The sequence below is a fragment of the Morone saxatilis genome, unplaced genomic scaffold, assembly GCF_004916995.1.
Source record: "Morone saxatilis isolate NCDOM2014 unplaced genomic scaffold, NCSU_SB_2.0 Contig0, whole genome shotgun sequence".
Lineage (NCBI taxonomy): Eukaryota > Metazoa > Chordata > Actinopteri > Moronidae > Morone > Morone saxatilis.
Window position 1 is genome coordinate 13,403,002 of NW_023339650.1, and position 21,400 is coordinate 13,424,401.

Here is a 21,400-nt window from a genome sequence, read left to right on the forward strand (position 1 = left end):
CCTGTAAACAGCTTTAGGAGCTAAAGGAGCCTTTTGATGACTCATATATTATTGAAGAGGAATGATAATGTTTTTCATGCAAGAACAGCTGCAAACTTGGTTTTGTCCTTTCTCAAAAAAGGGAGAGATGTTCTCAAGTAAATGTTTAAAATATATGCTATATGGTCCTGTGTGTACTGCATAAAAGCATCTGTATCCCTGTGCAGAATTCAAGTCTAGATGCTTGTTAATCTGACAGATAGTGTCATGTTAAAATGTGTTAAAAAATGAGCAAAACTGGCCTGTGATTTGAGCCACTAGGAGGCAGCACTATTAGAAACATATATGGAATCTGCAGATCAAAATATGAAGTACATGACAAGTTTAAACACACTCATAACTAAAATACTCACAGTTATAAACCACAATGAGGAAACCACATACAGATTTGATGAAACTTATTTCCTCATTGCTACAATCTATCTTCTGTTTGTCTCACTTGTGGTCAGCTTGGTCATCTGAGGTTAGGATAACATAAAAAATTTAAACTAAAAAATTTAAACTAAACTGAATAAGATTATTCTACTATTAAGGTTAGTGACGGGATGTTTTCAGTTAAACTGCAGCACAGAATTTCGCTTTAATGGAAGAGAAACACTCACATGCTGCTCACGAATCTGCTCACTGAATGATATAAACCTTAATGTGGTCAAGCATGAATTACTCAGCAGTTAATGCGACAGTTTCTCAACCTGAAGTATGTAATGTTTTATACTGATGACTCCCTTTCCGCCATAGAATCGGTAGAAGAGTTTTTTTTATGCTCACAACGGCTATTTCATTTATGACCTTTAACATGTGAAAATGCCATTTTGTCTAAGCGCTCTCGGGGGGATTGTGAAAAATCTGTGTGTGTCTGTGTCTATATCTGCGTGTGTGCATGTCAGTGTGTACACATGCTTGCCAAGAAAGTAGATTTTCAGTGGAGGTTTTCATGGCTTCAGTCTCTAAATCAAGCTGACAGCTTTCAAACGACCGATTATCATCCCTATAAATTTGCATACTTTCGACTGTGAACATCATTCCAATCAACATCAGAAATGCACCAATCATTACAATTATATCATATGTTGTAAATCACACTGAGTTGAAGTATGTGGAGCACATGGTGGGAATTTTACAGTGGCAAAAATATGTCACTCATAATTCAACCTCATCAGTGAATTTTGTGTTGCCATTTAACAGGGTCTATTAAAACTGTAATTAATTTCAAAGCTCGGTTTAATCTCTAAATCTTTATAACCTGTGTCTGCACAGGCAAGATAGATTAGGCCAGCCAGCCATGCAACGATCTACAGATCTTCATTAATGTGGAATTTCTTTCATTTCTCAATAGCGCCTTTTGCATTCCTCCACTGCAAGGCAGGAGGCTTGGCTGAGTTCTTGGATGGGAGATGACATATGAATGTGAATGCTTTTCCAAACTCTTATTCATGAGAAAGGTTGTGGGGATGAGTGTAAACCAAGTGACGGTGCCACATGCTCTAGGTTGAAATTAGCTTGGAGTGGGGGATTGGAAACTGTTTGAAAAGATAAAATATCACTGTAAATAACCAATATTGATATTTGTGGGTTTAAAAAAAATTCAGATAATGATATATCTGCCAATAGTCTTTTTTTAAACATAAGACAAACGTTTTTCCTAAGGATGCCTTTCAGTGTTTTTCTCTATAACTGCAAATATATGAGTAGATGTGCAACAATCAAAGATATACTTTAAACAAAAACATCCTTAGGTAGGCTAAAAAACCTTCTTCAGTCCTCTGTGGTTGACAAACTATGGAAAGGTGCCATTATTTTTAAATGATCTCAAACATAATTTCTTTAATTTTTGTTACCTATGTCTGCAATAAGCTAATATCAGGCCAGTATATCAGCTAGGCCAGTTGATTGTTCTAAATGTATAGTACACATACAAAAAACAGTAAAAAATATTAAGTTGAGAGATATTAAGAGATGAAGCCCCAAGAAAAGATTTTAAAAAGTCCCTAGTAGCGAAGGAGCAACAGCAGGGACAAAGCGACAAGTGAACTGCAGGGACAGCCAACACCAGCATCTATGTCACAACACAACAGGAAGTGTCCAACTGCACACATCAATGCAAGTAGGCAGGCACACATAGACACATGCACAGCCACAAAAACACACAAGGCTTCAGTCAGCAGCAGAGATCTGCTGAACCAACAGCAACTGAGCGAACACAGGACAGAGATAAGCATCTGACGCAAAGGGACACAAAGTGATGAAGACACAAAGAAGGGCACATGAGGCCACAAAATGCCTGAAATAGGGGCGGTGTAAAAATAAATCCGGCCTAAAAGACTGCTAATGACGGAGGGAAAGGTGCAAGACTGAATGGATGAAGGACAGGGGTGGAGGAACTAGTCATGCGAGATATGAAGCCTTGCTGTATGGGTCTGGTCTCGAGGTAAAAGATACAGATTCTTTAGCTCCACTTCTCTTAATTATGCTATGGCCCAAATGTTCCTACAGGAATAATGAGCTTCAGTCTTTATGACTTTCCTCTATGGTAATAACATGAATTAACAGTCCAGTTCTTCAGCTAGAAATAGCATTGACTTGAGGCTAATTGTAATAAATTGCACAAGAAATAGCTGCAGGCCATTGTTGACAGCCCAGCCTATGGGAAACAGAGTTATGTCAAATTTTAATGTAGGATGAGTGTATTCTCATGCCTTAACATCTGGCGTTTATCTACTCAAACTCAGGCACACTATGGGAAAAAGATAGGCTTTCTGTAAGTGTCATTTAAAAGTGGAAGTTTTCAAAACTACTGGCTGACAAGAGTACAAGATCTCACTTGACAAGAGTCAATCACATCCACTAAGACTCTGCCGTGCCCTGCTAAGAGGGAGTGCAATGACACTACAGTGGGTCTTTGTTTCCCAGAGCTAATTCATCAAATATGTCTTTTCAACAGGAAATACAACCAAACTAGAGCACTAGCACACATGTTTTTGATTGGTCTTTAATTTCAGAACTTGGGTCAGGGGTTTATCGGGCCCACCCCTTGTCTGACATTTGCCCTGACCCTTCGCCTTGTCACAGGTTTGTGTACACATGTTTCAGTGTTTGCACCCAGGCAAGACTGAGCTGGACCCCCGTGGGTGTGTTTCCTGTTCTGTGTCGTGCTCTCTGTCTCCCATAAGCACACCTCCCGTTTCCCCAAGGTGCTGATGAAAAGAGTTCAGAGGCCCGATTCATCTGGGCTATGGCCTCCTTAATGAACTGATGAACTCACTCTGAGACGCAAAGAGACGCTCTGGGTGCCGGAGAAGCTGATCAAAGAAAGAAGGGAAGGGAGATGAAGAAGAAGGGGGGAACGTATAGAAGGAAAGAGAAGAAGAGGGGGGAAAACTCCTCTCTTGAGGTAGAACTGGTCCTTCAATCTCTGCTGTCCCTCTGCTTCCAGTGGAAGAGGGAGGGGGGAGGACTTTGGCCAAAAACCCTGGAGTCTGATCCTCATTAAGAAGCACAAAGAACATCAAAGACCAACCCCAAACCTCTATCAGTCAGGAGCACCCACAATCCCCATGATATTAAAACTCCTGGGCGCCATTCAGTGTCAAGTTCTGAGGCAGGCGCAGGGGCTCGGGTGACTCAGGGGTTGGGGGACTTCAAGGTCCTGAAGGTCAATGGAAAGTTTGTGCTAACTTCTCCTCACCTTAGTGATTGGCTGCTGCTGAATACGTTTCTGCTGGAATGGAAAAAAGTAGGACACTGATAACTGGCAGCTGTGGGTAGATAATGGTAACTAGCAGCTGTGAGACACTGTAAAACATTTTAAACTATTTAAAGCTAAAAACGTAAGTCTCCCTGGTGACCTAAAACTGGGAGCTAACTAAACTGGTTCAGAAATATTGTGTATTCACGATTTTGCTGTAATGTAAAACCACTTTAGCTTCACTAAAATTGGAAAAGTCTGTTTCATAAACTTCAGACGTTAAGCCCCATTAACAACTACTGAGTCATATTTGCAAGGGTCACTGGTCAGCTTTGCTTTCCAGTTACATTTATTCTCTCACTTTGAAGTTGTATCAAGGTCAGTTATTCATATACTACAAAATCTTTTCAGCTCTCCCAGCAAAGTTAAGAGCCACTTTCATATCATGGTAATACTAATATGAAGGTAGAACATCTAAGGGGACTCTCAGTGACTGTTAAAATAAGGAGTGTGTGCACGGGGACTGGACTGCATACTAATCTCTATCATGGTCATTTTTATCAGAGGAAAGACATGAGACAAATTTCTCAAAAATGTAACAGTAACAGTAAACCCTTAAAACACTACATACTTGTTAATATGGTAATACACAATGAGGTCCTCCACTTCATTTAATATGAAAATACTTGGTGCACCTTTAAAGCTCCACTCCAGACATGTATTATGACATATACAATAATAATAGTAGTCTGCTTGGAACATTAATGTGTGTCTGATATGTTTTTCCACAAAAAAGTATTATTTCCAGATGGAAATCCTTCGAAAAGGCATCTACTTCTTCAACCTCATTAAAAATGCCATGATAAATGAACATGCAAATTGTGATCGTTTCTAAAGTTTTCCGGCTGGAAACAAGATGTCTCCTACTTCATTGTAAAATCCTTCCTCAGTCTATGTGCACAGGGGGCTTCAAGTTTATACATCTCACTTGTACAAGCTACAAATTGGACCAGGATTTACTATGAATTATTTGTAATGTCACAAACTATGCTCGTAGGCCCCACCCCTTAAAAATCCTTCTACTTCCAAACTCTGCATTATTCTACACAGCGAAACTGTAGGATACAGTGGAAAAAACATATTTTTGAATGGAGGGGGACTTAAAAGATTAAAGATCAGTTGATTTCACAAAAGAAAGTAGCTTTTTTATACAGTGAATGATGATCTAACAATGATTCACTATCTAATATTATGTGCACATTTTTAACTTGGTTTGTGAAGAAAATCAGAGGAAGACCAACAAGAAGAAAACTTTCATTGCAAAAAAGAAGACCTCAAGAGAGCTATATACGAAACTATGAGACATGTACAGCGCATGGTTGCATTTTAAAGAGAATATAAATGCTAAGTATACACAAAATGTACAGCTGGGCAGTCAGGTCACAACAGCACAGGATGACTGAAGGGGCTGTTTCTATCATAGACACAGCAGGCATCAAACACACACCAATAACTCTTCTTTCATCTGGCCGTGCTGGGACATGAACCAAAAAGAGGGCTTGAAACACCCGGAGCCTTAAGAATTAGCGAAGTGATAAAACGTACAATAAACTGCAGATCCATGCATGTCATACGTACACACAAATGGACACATTTTGCACGGATGCCCCGCCCCCACAATATGCTACTGATCATTATTTAAGTTTACAAGCATTTATGCTGTGGTTAGAGGAGACTGTTCAAACAGAGGACAGCAGACAAAAGCCACACTTTAATTCATCCCTCTTAACAAACTGAAATACCAAAAATACCATTAAGTCATTATTGTATTCATTGTGCTCAAAAGTTAGTGGCAACATAAGCACTATGAATCAAAACATTAGACTATAAAGAGCAGTTTTGACAGACAAAATAACAAAGCAACGTAACGTGTGAATTTCTCCAGTGTTTGATCAATAAAGTCTTATCTTATTTTATCTTATCTGAAGGTTTGGAGCACCAACGTACTTTTAGAATGACTAAGAGAGTGATTGAATGAGAAAAAAGCAGGGAAAAAAAACCTTGGTGACCTTGCCAAAAGGTCTGATGATTGCTGCCCCCTCTTTAGACTGCCAGGCTCGGCCATTAAATCTCTTACACAACTGCTGGCCTTTGCAGTGGCTCCTGACAGCCAAGTCTGCATCAACGGTGTTCAGCTTCACAAAAAGGCAGCACATCATATTTGATTGTTAAATATCACTGAGTCTCACCTCTACCATAGCAGCTGTAAAAGCTCTGATAAGCTAAAGTAAAAGGTGTGTTGAGCTGCAATGGGCTGGGGAATTATGTGACAAAATCATCACAGTAATCAATTATAATATATAATTTATCAAGCTTTATAGTGACTGAAATACCCTTTAATTTCTAATTGGTAACATTTCTGTAAAAAAGAAGAAAAAAAACTACTAAGTGGCTCAATTTAATAGAAAAGACTCTTAATTAAAACAAATCCTTTGTCTTCAGATTATAGCTTCGATTAATAGCCATTTGCTGAGGCCAGCACCATTCTTATTGGCATGCTGGTATTTCATAGACTTTGCAGGGAGTAAAGTGGATTAGTCCAACTTGACCTGAAAATTCACAGGAAGTGCCAAAGAATTTACTGCGCACAGCAATGCCTATATTCACTTCCTCATTTTCACATAGGCAATGCTGCTGATAAAGTTTTCTATAAGACGTTTGCTGATAAAGCAATAGGTCGCTGCTTATTCTGCCACTCATTTTTCTCTCTTATCATCAAAAATAGAAGTTGGATAATTGAAGCTGAAGGTGTTTTTCATCCATTCTGTGAGGAAAAGTTGCTGCTAAAACGTGCTGTAGGATCATCATAGAACTTCTCAGCAATTTCTAGATGTATGCTTTCCTCCCACAGCGCCTTGCTGTGACCGCACCCAATCAGTGGCGTCCCCTTCACTTATAAACACCCACTTGTATCCTCACACTAAACCTCCCATTTATCACGTTGACAGGAGTGGCTTGAGGTTATTGACTGGGAGTGGATTCTTTTCCCATCCACAAGCTCAGTTATCAAATTAGATACTGAAGCAAAATGTTTGGAATGTTAAATGAGTGGTGTCAGATGGCTTGTTTCTTAGCTAAGTGAGCATAAACTACTTGTAACCAGCAGGGGCGTAATACAGTGTGTTATTAAGAAAATGCGTATGTCTGTGTGTTTTTGGTTCCTCTTATCAGTTATGGTGAAATATGTGTCTTAGGAGTCTTGGTTTGTACAGATCATGTGTCTAAGCAACACACTTCCCATGAAATATTATTGGATGTTACAACATAATGACTAGACACACGCTCAAACATTAACACACACATACACACACATAATGGGAGATGTTGCAGTGGTTATACACATTTCTTGCAGTTAATAATATTTCCAGAAATGGAATATAAGCACGTTTTTATGTCTAAAAAAGCCAATGTATAGTTTATCCCACATGCGTTGAACGTGAGCGATATTCAGTTGGTTGCAATCTGCAACTTCACTGCTAGATGCCACTAAATCCCTTTAAAAGAATAATTTATATAACGCTTATATAAATTCTTGTATTGAATCTTGTTGTCACTCTAGGAAGTCAAGACGAAACAGTAACAAACTTACTAACTGTGTGTAATTGAATTATTTTACACTTTATAGGGGATTAAACAAGCAATGTATAAAATGTTCATCAATTAAATATGTTCCTTAGTTAATTGAAGAAACAACAAGCTTTAGGGGTTACCTTCGGACAGTTAGCTGTCTTTAGTTTTTTTCTTATGCTAAGTTAAGCTAACTGACTATAACCTTCATATTTACTATGCAGATATGTGAGGGGTTTTGTTCTTCTCATCCAACTCTCACCAAGAAAGCTAGTCAGCGTTAAGTCCCAAAATGTTAAACTACTTCTTTAACATGAAAAAATTAGGCCAAAAATGTCTTTCACAGTGATAACAACGAGGACTGCAGACACAGGAGTTCTTTTGTTTAAGTGTGCGTGTGTTTGTCTAGGCCGACCTCTGTGGCAGTGACTCAGATCTTTTGATTGATTTGTAAAGTCATTAAAATCCCAGCTGGTGAATAAAAGACTGGATGTCATCAGCATGGAGTTTGAAGATAAGCCTAAGATAAGCCTAATTATCAGGTACCCACACACACATAGACACACAGACACACACTTAATATTAAGCATCAGTGCTAAACCTTGCTCACATAAACACTGCCTCATCTATCCCCCACATACCTATTTGATATTTTCCTTTGAACATGACCTCGCTGTAACATCAAAGGAGAGACTATTTGACTTCTCACTCATCTGTGTCCAAATCAATTTTTTGTTCTTATTGCTCCTTAAAAAACAAAAAAACAATGTCATCGGGGCTGGCATCATGCATCATTAGTGCTGCAGGAGAGCACACAGAGAACGTTATTACATCCCTACATCCCAACAGCACAGATATACAGCCAGATTGTCTCTAATCACCAATAAAGTAGCACAGATATTTCAAGACCCGCTGCTCAGGGCGGATGAATGACAACTGTGCGGAGAGCTGTGGCAGCCTTTGGGAGTCATCATTTTAACAGTATACATTCCCATCTGTGTATTATCAAGCCTTAGATCCTTCCAGACTTGTGATGACTATAAACAAGATAGAAGTGTTTGTTTACTCCTCAGCTGATTCCACAGGCGACACAAAGAGCAGCAGTGAGAATGACAATGCCGCGGTGTCTACGGGCGCTGTGAGCGAGCTCCGACTCAGCTGCAGCAGCCAATAAGAAGCTTTAAGTGCCTGGTGATGAGAGGTCCATATGTCACTTGTTGCTGCTGAACAGGTGAACCTGGTTATCTCCCTATGCTTCACGTAACAGGTGGTGAAAGTTTGCACTGACATTACGCGCCGCTTTAGTTCTACTGCAGTTTTGAGAAAACTAGAGATACTTCATCGTGTCCTCTTTGGAAAAGGAACTCATAAGGGGGAATGAATAAGAAGAAAACATCTGGTTCCTCTCCACATAGTACCGGCATCCCGCTGCTGAAGAGACAGACAGAGAGTAAGGAGAGGGTGGATAATTCATTAGGCATGCAAAGTTTCATGATGCACAGCCATTTAGTGAGACAGAGATGACTCAACCAGGAGTAATTCTAGCCACATGATACTATCTACTGTACAGTATGGTACACTCTTATAGTAAATCTCTGTGATTTTTTTGGTCTATTCAAAATACTATTTCCCTTCTCGAGAACGAACTTTATATGTTTAACTCCTAACACAAATGCTTGACAGAGGGAACAAAATGTCAGAAGTCAGAAAATAGTATTTTTTGTTCCAAGAATAGGCCAAAGAGAGCAGAGTGCTTTCTCTTTCATATAGTGAATAAAGTTCCTAGAAAGATATGAAAAGGTCAGCAGAAAATGGTTGAAATGTGAGTGCCGGAGATTAAATAAACAAATATATTTTAATTGTGTACGAGGCTCTTCTTAAATGTCTGTAATGGATTTGATATGTATTTGCACCATCCTCAACGACCTTTTCAGAACAATAGTCTCAATAAACTCGATGCCCTGTGAAGAAAATAACAGTAGAATCAACAATAGCTTCAGTAAATATGTATTAAAGTTTAAAGAAACACTGGTTAGATAATTATGTTGAAAGGATCTTTGCAGCCAAAGCTCATGGAGATAGGCTCTGTGGTTCACTAGTCTCATGCCTAAAAATATGCTCAGTATTCAAGCAACAAAAAAAACAAACAAAGCGGATATCAACTCAAGGTTACTGCCTTTTATCAGAGAGCAGAATCCTCAGTTAAAGCTAGAAAAACAACAGCATATTACTCTTGGGCAGAGAAGGCCACAGTGTACCCTTAAATCTTTGTGTTTTAAACTCTACGGGAACTTAAGAGCCCTTAAGGGACAGGCTTTTAATCTGCTGTGAAAACAGCTGTTAAGCGTCTCAGGAGCTTGGTTATTTCCAGAAGGATCATCTCAAGTGCCTATCCAGTGTGATCAGCATCTTCAATGGAACCGACAACCTACCAAACATGGCATTTCACACCTCAACAGGGTGGACAGCCACTCACGAAAAAAGATGACATTAATAGCAGTGAGTGAGCTATGTATAGAAAATATGTCATAGGAAATTAAGGCCATGTTTTATCCTCACCTTCACGACTATTTGATTTGTTTTTCACAGAAAATTATAAGCTGCAAAGACAGCACACGCCCCTGGCTTGACACCGGCTCAGACACCATCTGCATTCCTGAGCTGGTAAAGAAGCACATTCTGTGATTATCATTCCAACACAGCATTTGCCATTTCCAGGCAATCGCATATAGGGACTGCGAGTATGATAGCACGCAGCCATGTTTATTGTTTGTCCTGGACATACTGACAAAGGAACACTGATAAGTGATTACAGCAATGTAGTGTTAACAAGGGCAAAGTGGAAATTCATTCAAAGTGAGTGTTAATGGGCCAATGGAGTCTGCACCCTTTTCTTGTATAACACGTTATTATGTCAGTTAGTTTAGAGCTTCTAATTAAAGGTAGGTCTGGCAAGATATTGCATTGTAATATGTAAATACATTCTGTTTTTAAAACACCCAAGATACCACCCAGCTGTGTTCATTTAAAGCTGCAATCTGTAACTTCTCACACATTCCAACTACAGTGGAGCATAAACATTGCACAAACAAGTTGTTTAATGCGGTTGTTGTCGGTATGCATGGTAAATGTTGTCACTGTCAATAACACACGTGCAAATATCTAATTTACTGCAGTGGTGAGGTAAGAGGGCGCTAAGGTTGTTTACTGGATAGGTGTGATCCGACACTCCCAGCCAACAACGTATCCCAATACCACACAGTATGATTGGAATTTGATACCTGCCATAGCAAACGTGATCTATTCTAATATCAACTAAATCTCACATTATTACTTTTCATGCTGTATGTCGATATGTCTTTATAAGGTGATTGATAAAGGTCGGTGTGTGAAATTGCTTGTTTTGTATAACCCTGGGTTAAATGAATACAGTTTATCATATAAGACAGAAGAAAGAAACTCAATGATCAAAATAGTTGCCGGTTATTTTTCTCAATTGACTAATCACTTAATTAACTAATCATTTTGGTTGTAATTAAACTGACATCATATCTGGTCCTAGTTGGTGTCCATTATTAATATAATCTCATACATAGACTTCATGTGTATAAAGGGCAGAATGACGTTCCATCCCACAGCAATATAACGGTCTACAAGCAGATGGCTCTTGAAAGGGAGAGAGTGCAGATGAATGACAGAAAATTTGGACTCACAACAAGTCTGTTTGATTAAATTGGCTCGTGGACAAAGAGATATGACAGACTTGAATTACTTGACAAAGACCGATGAAATGAACTATAGCAACACCAGAACTTTCTGACAGAGAGCAAACCAAGGAGAGCTTTGAGATGTTCTTGGTGACGAAGAAATTAATGATTGAGTTGGATGTTAAAGTGCTCCACCCTCTCTTTGTGAGTTACCAGACTGAAGAGAAGAGAGGGCCACATCGTCATTCAGCCATCCAATTAAAACTGCATATATCCATCTCCAGAAACTGTTGATATAATCTGAGACGATGAACAGCATGGCTCAAAGTGCAGCTGTTCAGGATGTAAAGCAGCTTATTGAAAGACACCTTGTGACACTGTTTTACTCATTGAATGTGTAGCTCTACATTCACCTCACTGTAAGAAGGAGCACAGACTAATCATAATAACTAACCCTAACCCAATATTGAATTTAAATCTAAAGGACACTGAAAGTAATGATGACTCAAAAAGTCCCACTATGGCAGTGGTGAACAGTAAAGCAACAGCTGAAAATGGAAAATGGGAACATGGTGGAACTGATTATGAACAAGGGAGAAACAAGCCCTTCTTCAGGTAATCCAGACTCAGATGAGGGAATGAATCTCTGAGGAGGAAAACTGAGCTGGTCCCTACAGTATGGTTTGACCTTGTCCCTGATACAAGTATAATAACAAGAACATGACCACCAATCTCTTTCTTTCTGTCTCTTGGCCTTCGATCCACACGAACCCAGAATTTCTCACCGCTGGAAATTGAGATTTTCTAAAGCGATCTCAGGAGGGGATGAGTGTGGCTTTTCAAAAGTACTGACATACAATTATCAGCCTTTCACCGACACGTTAGTACTTCCATTTAGCAATAACGAGACACTATTACTCACACCTTCTCTTTCTGTAATTCTATCCAAACAGCTTTTAATGCAGCCGGAGGGGGAAAAGGTTAAAGTAATAATCTAAACACTTCTATCTTATTCTTTCCGCACAAGATTAGATGGATAACCTATTCATGAAAGCCTTTACATTTGCTTTACTAGGGCTTTCTTGAGAAACGTCCTCCATCACACAGACATGTTGTTTCCCTGCCAGCAGCAGAAACAGCGAGGAAAAGATGGTCTTTATGGCCATCAATATAACATAACCCAAAAAGAATGTCACAGCAAACTTCTATCTCAAACTTTTGACAGGAGTCCAATTTAGAAACACCACAACAATAACCATATCTCTTCAAAAAATGTCAAAACATAGATGCTGCAGATAACTGCTTTAACTCAAGTGAAATGGTCAGAGCTGGCTCCTCTCTTTGAACAACAAACTACTCACATCTGATGAAGTATTCCCTCTAGGTAACGCCAACATCATTAGCTGTTATAGCCGTCTGACAATGAGTGGAGTGATGGATGAGCTTCTCCTGTGTTTTTTTTTGTATTTCACTTGTCTTAATGTGGTGAGTGAATGAGTATTAAAACTTGCCGATCTATCCCTGAGCATTAGGTTGTGCATGTGAGTGGGGCATGAGTGTGTTTGTGACACACTGGAGAGAGAGAAAGAGAAGAGACTGAAACTTGACCCCACTGTCACTTGCATCTGCACAGCTGGAGAATCGGACGGGCTGAGTCAGAACCTGTGGTTTGCTGCTGAAGCTGGCTTTTCTGTCCTTCCTTCCACACACCAACACAGGGTGCTCTGCGTACAACCTGAGCTTGAGCTGCACACAACATCAGCCCTTTTCACGTGCATGTTACTGACAGATTGTGACACAAACCCCCCCCCCCCATCAAACTACCAGAACAGCTGCCATTGTAGATACAAATATATCACAAGCTTGCACATGCGCTGTCATAGAACCAGAGTGTACTGTAGATGCACCCCTCTGAAGGGCTTTGCAGCAAACTGGCAATTTTCCATTGCATCCTTCCTCACGTGTCCTGTCATTCAACCTGTCACCATGGAGATGAGCTCAGCTTCTCTGTGTCTCATGCTGTAGTGCATACACTGCAGCACACAGCAGCAGAGGCAGGCACAGCTGACACTGACGCACCTCGTGCGATCAGAAGCACGTCTTTAAACCATCCACTTGTGCAATAAAAGCACAGAAGCCCTGAATGCGTTGCTCCTATTTGGGAGCCATTTATGTGTTATACTTGAACGCTGTGGGGTGCAGTGAAGTGGTCGCTGAATGCATCTCAAGGTGAGCGTCACCTTACTAAGACAGAACATGAGAAGTGTTACACTCACTGAGGATTTAAAAAAAAGTTAGCAGCAGCACGTAAAGGGCAACTGCCACTTTGGATAAGTGTATTAAGTGGGGACAGAATTGGATCACACCACTGATGCACATGCAGAGTGCATCACAAGTAAAGGTTCATCACAGCTTCCACAAACCATAAAGAACATATTCATGCACGCAGTATACCGAGCAACATACACGTCATGTGAGCAGTGGAAATGCTTGTATATGACTGAAACAATTTTCATATTCCCTCTAAGACATTAGACAGCAAATAACTAAAGTTTTGCTTAAAAATTGAAAGGCATAATAAAAAACTTCCTCTTAATTGACCTTTTCCCCCAATCATTGTTTCTAATGACAAATTATTGAGGCAGGTAGAGAAGTATAACCTAGGTTCTCATGGAGCACAACTGTTTTCCTTAAGACAGCTGATGAGTGGTGTGTAATTATTTACATCATGGCTACATTAAGCCAAACATGAAAGAAAAAGGGAAAACACATACTCCAATGGGGATTTCCATGTGAAATTAACTTAAATTAACTCTTCCTGCGTCCTAAATGACTACACTAAGCTAAAGAAAGGGGGATGCCTGCCCCTAAAATAAGCGGAAAAACTTAAAAACTTCACACACACACTGTGGAGTTAATGTGAAACCAAGGTCAGCAGAGATTACAGCTCAATATTTATTTATTTTATTTTCCTTACTGTGAAATTTGGGACTTCCTTTGTGATCACTCGGAGGAAGGTCTGCGAACTGCACCCGGTGTCCCGACATGTCCGATACCAGCTCTCTCTCTCTATCTCTCTATCTCTCTCTCTCAGGTCAGGAGCCACGCGATACAACCGACTGTGTTCTTCTTGTTTTGTGTTTTTTTGTTTCAAAGTATCCGGTAACTTCCGAACGTCGAGGTGACCCCGCGTCCCTCGTTGCGTGGGAATCCTTCACAGACGCGCTGAGCACCGGTGGGGAGCGTCTGTCATTGACTTTCCCTCTGCTCCCTCTGTGTGTGTGTGTGTGTGTGTGTGTGTCTGTGCTGACTGTGTGCCAGTACTGCGGCTCGGTCCACTCTCACCTGCCCTCTGCTCTGTAGCCTGATACTTTACGCTCCATACGAGACGCGCTGGGGCAGGGAGAGGCAATATCTCTCCTCCCGCATTAAAAAAAAAAATAGATAAAACTTTTTTTTTGTCCACATGACTGCAGGGTTACGTCATCACTGTAAAGCTTTCAGGGAAAAAGATCCATAATAACCCCATAATAAAGTTTAGGCAGGAAGATTAATACAGTGATGTTTCATGGCTTAGCCTATTGTAGGAACATATGGGACACATGTTTTATCTAAAGCAGGAGGCTAAGACAAAGTTGTTCTTTTTTTATTCTGTTTAAAAAGAGCTTTGTTGGGCATTCTGCGTAATAATGAATTAAAACTTTCTAAAACAGTATTCCGCAGTTTCCTCTTCCTCTATCTTCTTCATCTATCACGATTCCCAACATTTCACGTTTTGTTTTAAGAAGTGGGAGCACCATGAAGCCCATGTAACTCAATGCAGTAGGTCCGCTAATCCCAGGTTGTAATCAGTTTGAAAAGAAATACTATTCCCTTTAATATACAATAACTTTGTCAGAGTATATGGAGGGTGCTACAGTGCCACCTAATGGAGAAAAATGTGTAACGTTGTCAGAGGGCAGGCATCCTAGACAGCTTCACAAATACCAGGAACAATATTATGCAATCTGGCACAACTGCAGTATGAACTGGTGTTTTATAAATGACACATGCAGTCACAAGAGCTGAATCAGTTCCTCTGTGGAAAATAAATGGGCTATTGTATCAAACTGTTGGCTTTTGCTGATAACTGTTATACACAGTCTCTGTTATATTCCAGTATAATTCTAATGTTTTATGTCTCCCTCACAAGCTTTTTCATCATTTGCTGTTTTTTAAAACATACATGAATTCTTGACCCACAATACATTGCCTTAATAGTGGGAAAAGGTTCCTTACTGGTGGACAGCATCTTTTGGGAATGTAGCCTACATAAATAGACACGTAGCCTACGTACTGTCTAGGGCCAAGACAGGTGACAAACATGTCCAAATAGTTTTTTCTGAATTTTTACATGAAAATTGTTTTTTTAAGGTTAAAAAATGTAAGGTTGATATCTTTGGGTTAATTGCACTCTATCATTTAGTTTAAAGTATGGAGTTGGTTGTGTGCAACAAAATAAAAGTCGCTACAATGTATATATTTTAATAATAATAATATATCAAATCACGATGTAAAAACAGTGTAACAATATGAAAGGGGTTGCTCGTAGCGGTGGACCTAGAAGGAACTGTCACCTGACTCTGCAACCCCCTCTTCTTCATGGAAATTAAAAGTAAGTTACGGTTCATTATTTAGCTGTCTGGCCTCCAAATGTACTGTTCTGGCTCAACCTCATCATTTTCATAGTGTTGTTAACAGGAAGCAGCTGTTTTCACTGGAAAAGCTCCAAAAAACCCACTGTACACTATCTGCTCAGCACCAAACGACAGTCTGGCACAGTTAGCAACTAGCTGGTGAACATTGTGGAGCATTTAGCAGGTAAAGAGACAGATATTTTCCTCAGGGTAGACCAAAAATAGCGAAAAGAGAGTGAATATTGGACTCACACAGCCCTTGTGATCTGTGCACTGAGACCGCAGTCACTTAATACACTAAGTTATAGAGCCTGACCTGAATGAAAGGCTGCATGCTCCAGGGTCACTGCATTTAATAAAATCCAAACATCACTTTTCACTTTAGGACAGCAGGGGGTGGATGACTCCTGCACACATCCTTTCATCTAGCCTGCCTCGCAGCAATTTAATAAATGGATCCCATTACAGGAACTTGCAATTCTGCAAGATGTCACAAGATGACATAGTTAACATTATTATTGTAATACTGGATAACAATTTCTGTGGAGATGTACACACGAGACAGACAATCAGCAATGAGCATTTCATTAACAGGAAATGATTGCAAATCAGGTTTTTTTCAAAACTTTATTTTGAAATATTTTGTCCAAAGCCTAAAAAGAAGTGGAATAATAGAAAAGGAACCCCTTGAATTGTTCTCACAGACACAAATCAAACTCTCTGGACTTGTCTGATAGGACTTTTGTGCAAAAGAGAGTAGTGATACAGATATTAAACAATGAAAAATGAATGTCATTTGCAGTGGCCTACAAAGCACAAACATTATAGAAAAATAACTGATCTGACAATAAAAGGCAAATAAATACTGTGCACTCAAAAGCACTGCACTGTACAGTAATTTAGTCATGTCCACATAACCCTGACTATCAAAAAGAACAATCTCACACACTTTCAAACTCGTTCGGAGTCCACTGCCACTAATTTGGCATTGCTGGCATATACAAAAAAACAAAAGTATGTGCACTGCACTTCCTTTCTCTCCTGATATAAATCTTATAAAAAAAATATTCAAGCATGTAGAAACCAAGCAGAATCAGTGGTTCTGCATTCTACTATATCAGTGTGCATCCTTTAATTCTCCACATACAATATCGCTCTCACGCAGATCCATTTTGCTCAATGTACATTTTGGATAATGAGGCTGCCATCGACTTTGCCAGTTCCTCGTCTCGTTTCCTCTGCATCTGCGAGTGTCTGCACCAGTCCTCGTACTCTGGGTTGGGGAGGCACTTGTCCAGGAGGACGTCGTAGTGACCGTTGCTGAGCCAACTCAGCCAGATCGCGGGTTTGGAAGCATCCTCCTCCCCGAGGTAGTGCACCATGGTGGAGACGGTGGGGCTTTCCAGGCTCCCCCCAGTTGTCAGGTGGATGTTGACATTGAGCATCTGGCTCATGGCGAGGAGCTCGGTGTATCCCGCCCAGGCACCGTCCTGAGCCGCGTTGATCAGGAACTCCCCCACGTCCCCTTCAATGATGGGGTTGAACTCGTCCAAGTGGTCGGCGATGTGGTGCACCGTCTGCTCCCTCAGCTCCCCGTGCCTCGCCTGGTCCCCGTACGTGGCTTTGCACACAGCCCTGTACAGACAGTTGCCGTCTGGAATGACGTGGTACCTGTATTTGTGCCTCTCCTGGAGGTATTTGTTTTGTTTGTCCACTTCAGCCAGGTACCGGGTGACTTTGTCGTTGACACCCTCTCTCTGTGGAGGAGACTCCTGCAGGACGCTGAGCTCAAAGGCCCGTCTCTCGTCCGATCCTGGAGCAGCTTTGGCACTGCTCCGATCATTGATGTCTTCCTTTATGAGGTCTTCAGGCTGTGGAACACCGGAGGGGACTAGCTCCTCTTCGTGTGATGAGGCCCATCCATTGCTTCTGAAGGGGGGAACTGTATCATCCTCACTTGAATTTCCAAGCATCCTCTGGTTTTCTTCTGTTCTGGGTCTAGAGATGTTGTTACTTTTGAACATGTGATTTCCAACCAGCTCTGGGCAGTCAGGAAAAAGCTCATCTGAGCCATTTCTTAAATGATCTATCAAGTCCACAATCACATCAGTGTCACAGTCATTACAGAGGATACTTTCACCATTATGGGAGACGGGGGAGGGCGGTTTGGTCTTGGACTCCCTCATGATGTGGACAGGCACAGACCTCTCCACTCCATCAGGTCTGCGGATTAATATCTCAGCAGTCGATGTGAAGTAAATCGGCCTCATGGATGAAGCCTCGTAGCACGAAAAGGCAGGCATGTTTGCAGAAGAAGCAGTCTCTCTCACCGGATCCCCGTTGGTCGTTGAAGTTGTGTCTGGTTGCGTAAATGCTGTTTTATCCGCCTCCTCAGAGGAACTCGGTGTCGTCCCGTTCAAACGCTCGGATCCGGTCGATAAAGTTAGTGTAACTTTGCGAGACGACCTCGGGTAGTGTGTCAGCGCACTGTTGTACAGCTGCATTTTGAAAGAGTCCTTTATACTGAACGCCGCAGCCGGGCTGTTACGGAAAGATGACAACAAGATCTAAAAATACCCTCCATGTCATCAACAACAGCAAAGTTGTAGGGATCGTTTCCATAGTCCTGAGAGACACGCAGAGACCAGTAGACTGTCCACTTTAGCCTTCTTGCGTCATTTGCTGTTGGGGTGCCTCCCTAATTTTAGACTTCAAACTGTTACAGGACACTGTTTGCTTTAACTGTGTCAAGTGTGGCAGAATAAAACCTGTACTGTTTCCGTTTAAAGGCTTGCAAAATAAAATCCTTATCGCTGGACATTAAATTCGTTTTTTACGCAGAGGTGGAAGAGGTAAATACCAGCAATACCACAGTGTGTGTACCCTCTTCCAATTAGAAGTCCTACATTTAAAAGCTTAAATTGAAGTACAAGAGTATTAGCAACAAAATACCTATACTTAAAGTATGAAAATTAAAAGAATCATATATATTAATGGATTATAATGATATAATGCTTCAGCTGGTAAAGGTGGAGCTAATTTTAACTACTTTATAAACTGTCCGGTATCTCAATCCATAATAATACATCATCATTTATTAGCTGATTTATATTTTGTATTAATAATCTGATGTAATAATGTAGTACAGTAAAAAGTACAATATTTCTTTCAGAAATGTAGTGGAGTAGAAGTATAAAGTAAGACCACAAGTGTACTTAAATGCATTACTTGAGTAAATTTAACTTTGTTGTATTCCACTACTGGAAATACAAAGTACTATGAAAAGTAAAACTGGAATTTTAAGTTAGTTAAATAATTAGATACATAGTAGCACTCCCTATGCTGGACTAAAAACATGTTTAACACAGTAAATTGGGGTGCAACTCATAACATAAGCCATGCATAAAATTCAAGAAAAAGTTTATTCAACTCCTGTGGATGTTTTTATGTTTTATAGTCTAACATAAACAATCATAATACTTATATATCTGATTATCATTATAGTAACATCATTACACAAGACATTTCAAACTAAAATATATAATAAAAGGGAATGAGTGTTTTTTAAATCCAACTGGCTGCATAGGGGATTTAAGAGTGGCCTGTTAAAAGAAGTGAATGCTTATGCAAACATATTATTATTACTTATTATTATTACTTAAATCACTTTGAAGAGGAAAGAAGCCACAATCTTGATAACCTGAGGTAACAACAAAACTACGCTATGGCTGTGACTATGTGGTCTCTCTTTGATTCTATTCCCACCAAAAAACGTAGAGGAAAATAAGTGTCTCCATAAGTAGACTTTATGTTGAATTTGATGACTGACAAACCTTAGCTATATGCAGTCACCATACTTGTAGGTTAATAAAAACAGGCAGCACAGATGACTAGTACCAGAATTGAGTGAGCATTTCAACTTTATTTTGAAGTCAAAACCGCGTAATTTCCAGTATTGTCCATGCTGCCTGTAGGTCGCTTGACCGAGCTCTCAACTTTCAGGTCCTGACTGAAGCAGTGCCTTAGTGTTTGACCACAAGTCGAAAAATGTAAAGGATTTGATGTGTCACAGCTAAAGTGTGATAATGTGTAAAACAGTAACGTAAGCACGTAGACAAATGTTCTCCTTCTATGTTTAGGCAAAAAGATTCATTAGCCTCCTGTATAAAGTAGCCTAACTAAAGTTATTTCCTGTATGAAAATGGCCATCAAAAAAAGTAAACATGGACATTTTCAGAAGTCATCTAGGTTTAGTGAGTATATTGAGCATTATCTGAATATTCACAACTACCAATCATTTATACTTCCTTATTACACTATATGTTATTTAAAAAAAATGAAGCAAATAAAATCTCACAACTTCCTGAATTTCGATTATTAAATAAATAAATAAATATATATTTACAACCAGTATTATTATTATGATGATTTTTCTTATCATTTAGATCTGTTTCAGTCTGAAATGGGGTGTGACACAGAATATAAGAATGAACTGGCTGATACTAACTGGCAACAGCAGGCTGCAGCATGCCTAACCTGCTCACATCTCTATTTTTAACACGTTCACTGTTTCAGCTTGTCCGCTTGAAACAGAGTCGCACTACTTGTGTTTGGTAAGGATGTGAGTGCTTAATATAGATATTACCTCAGTGCAGTCAGATGCAACTGCAGCCTTTAAGTCAACTTATAATGAAACATCAGTAAAGAAATCTGTGGAGCGACTCTTTAATTACCCTGTCACACGTGTAATTGTCGTCTACACAGTGAAATATTACAACATGGAGCGTTTTGGTGTGTAAACAATTGACCAACATTATTATTATTCCTCCTGGCGAGGCTCCATTGGACCACCAGAGGGAGTCCGAGGACCTGTATGTCAGTCAAGCTATGGTGCGTTCAAGTACGGTACCACACGTACACACACGGAGGCGACATTTAGCTTCACGGGGGAGGAATGAACGCCCGTCTGGAACAAATGCATGCAAAGAGACGATGCTACAGCAGCTGTCGCAAGGTTGTGCACCGCATACAAATGAGGCCATTGATCGTTTCCTTCGCGGCACTGTTGTCTTTAGTAACCTGAACTGGTGCACTAACCTCCAGCAGGAACGAGGTTGGCGCAAAATCCCCCAAATTAAACCCCACATATATATACTGGATTTCTTTTTACACATTTCCTGCAATAGAATGAGCTACTATAGTGAAAGCGCTGTAGTATTAACAGCGTTTGCTGGTATTACCGTAAACATAATATGGTGATGCGACATGATTTAAAAAAAAAAGGACAATTATCACAAATTAAAAACCCTTAAAAACATACACTATGGGTATCATATAAAGCAATTAAATACCACAGACAAGCGGTACCAAATGAGATAAAACCACAAAGTGCGATAAGGTGACTAAACGGATTACTGAACATCACAAAAACACCACAAGGCAAAAAAATAAATAAATAAATAAAATAAATAAAAAAGTGTAGCCTGTAGCAATAATGCTGTGATTTCTCATTGGGGGGTTATTATTTATGTAAGATGTTACCACGAGGTCTGCAGTGCTCTCCAGCAAGCCTGTTGTTGTTGTTGTTGTCATTCTGACTGCCCGCCTAAATGAACGCAGGATCATAATTGAATATACTATGTTGTTGTGGTTTTTTTTTTTTTTTT

At 40.0% G+C, this 21,400-nt stretch overlaps 2 protein-coding genes across 2 annotated transcripts in view; both read right to left on the minus strand.

The window, feature by feature from the left end:
* The window catches only part of si:ch211-285f17.1 (sickle tail protein homolog), a 104,199-nt gene extending 89,880 nt beyond the window's left edge, over positions 1–14,319 (minus strand). The window contains exon 1 of the mRNA XM_035652771.1: positions 14,036–14,319. Coding sequence (XP_035508664.1) covers positions 14,036–14,105 — 70 coding nt within the window. The 5' untranslated portion in view covers positions 14,106–14,319. The remainder of the gene's footprint in view (positions 1–14,035) is intronic.
* A 2,028-nt stretch (positions 14,320–16,347) lies between these two features.
* LOC118323247 (OTU domain-containing protein 1) lies at positions 16,348–18,437 on the minus strand. The gene has a single exon (XM_035655193.1). The coding sequence runs from the start codon at positions 18,236–18,238 to the stop codon at positions 16,892–16,894; it is 1,347 nt and encodes a 448-aa protein (XP_035511086.1). The 5' UTR covers positions 18,239–18,437; the 3' UTR covers positions 16,348–16,891.
* Between the last annotated feature and the right edge of the window lie 2,963 nt (positions 18,438–21,400).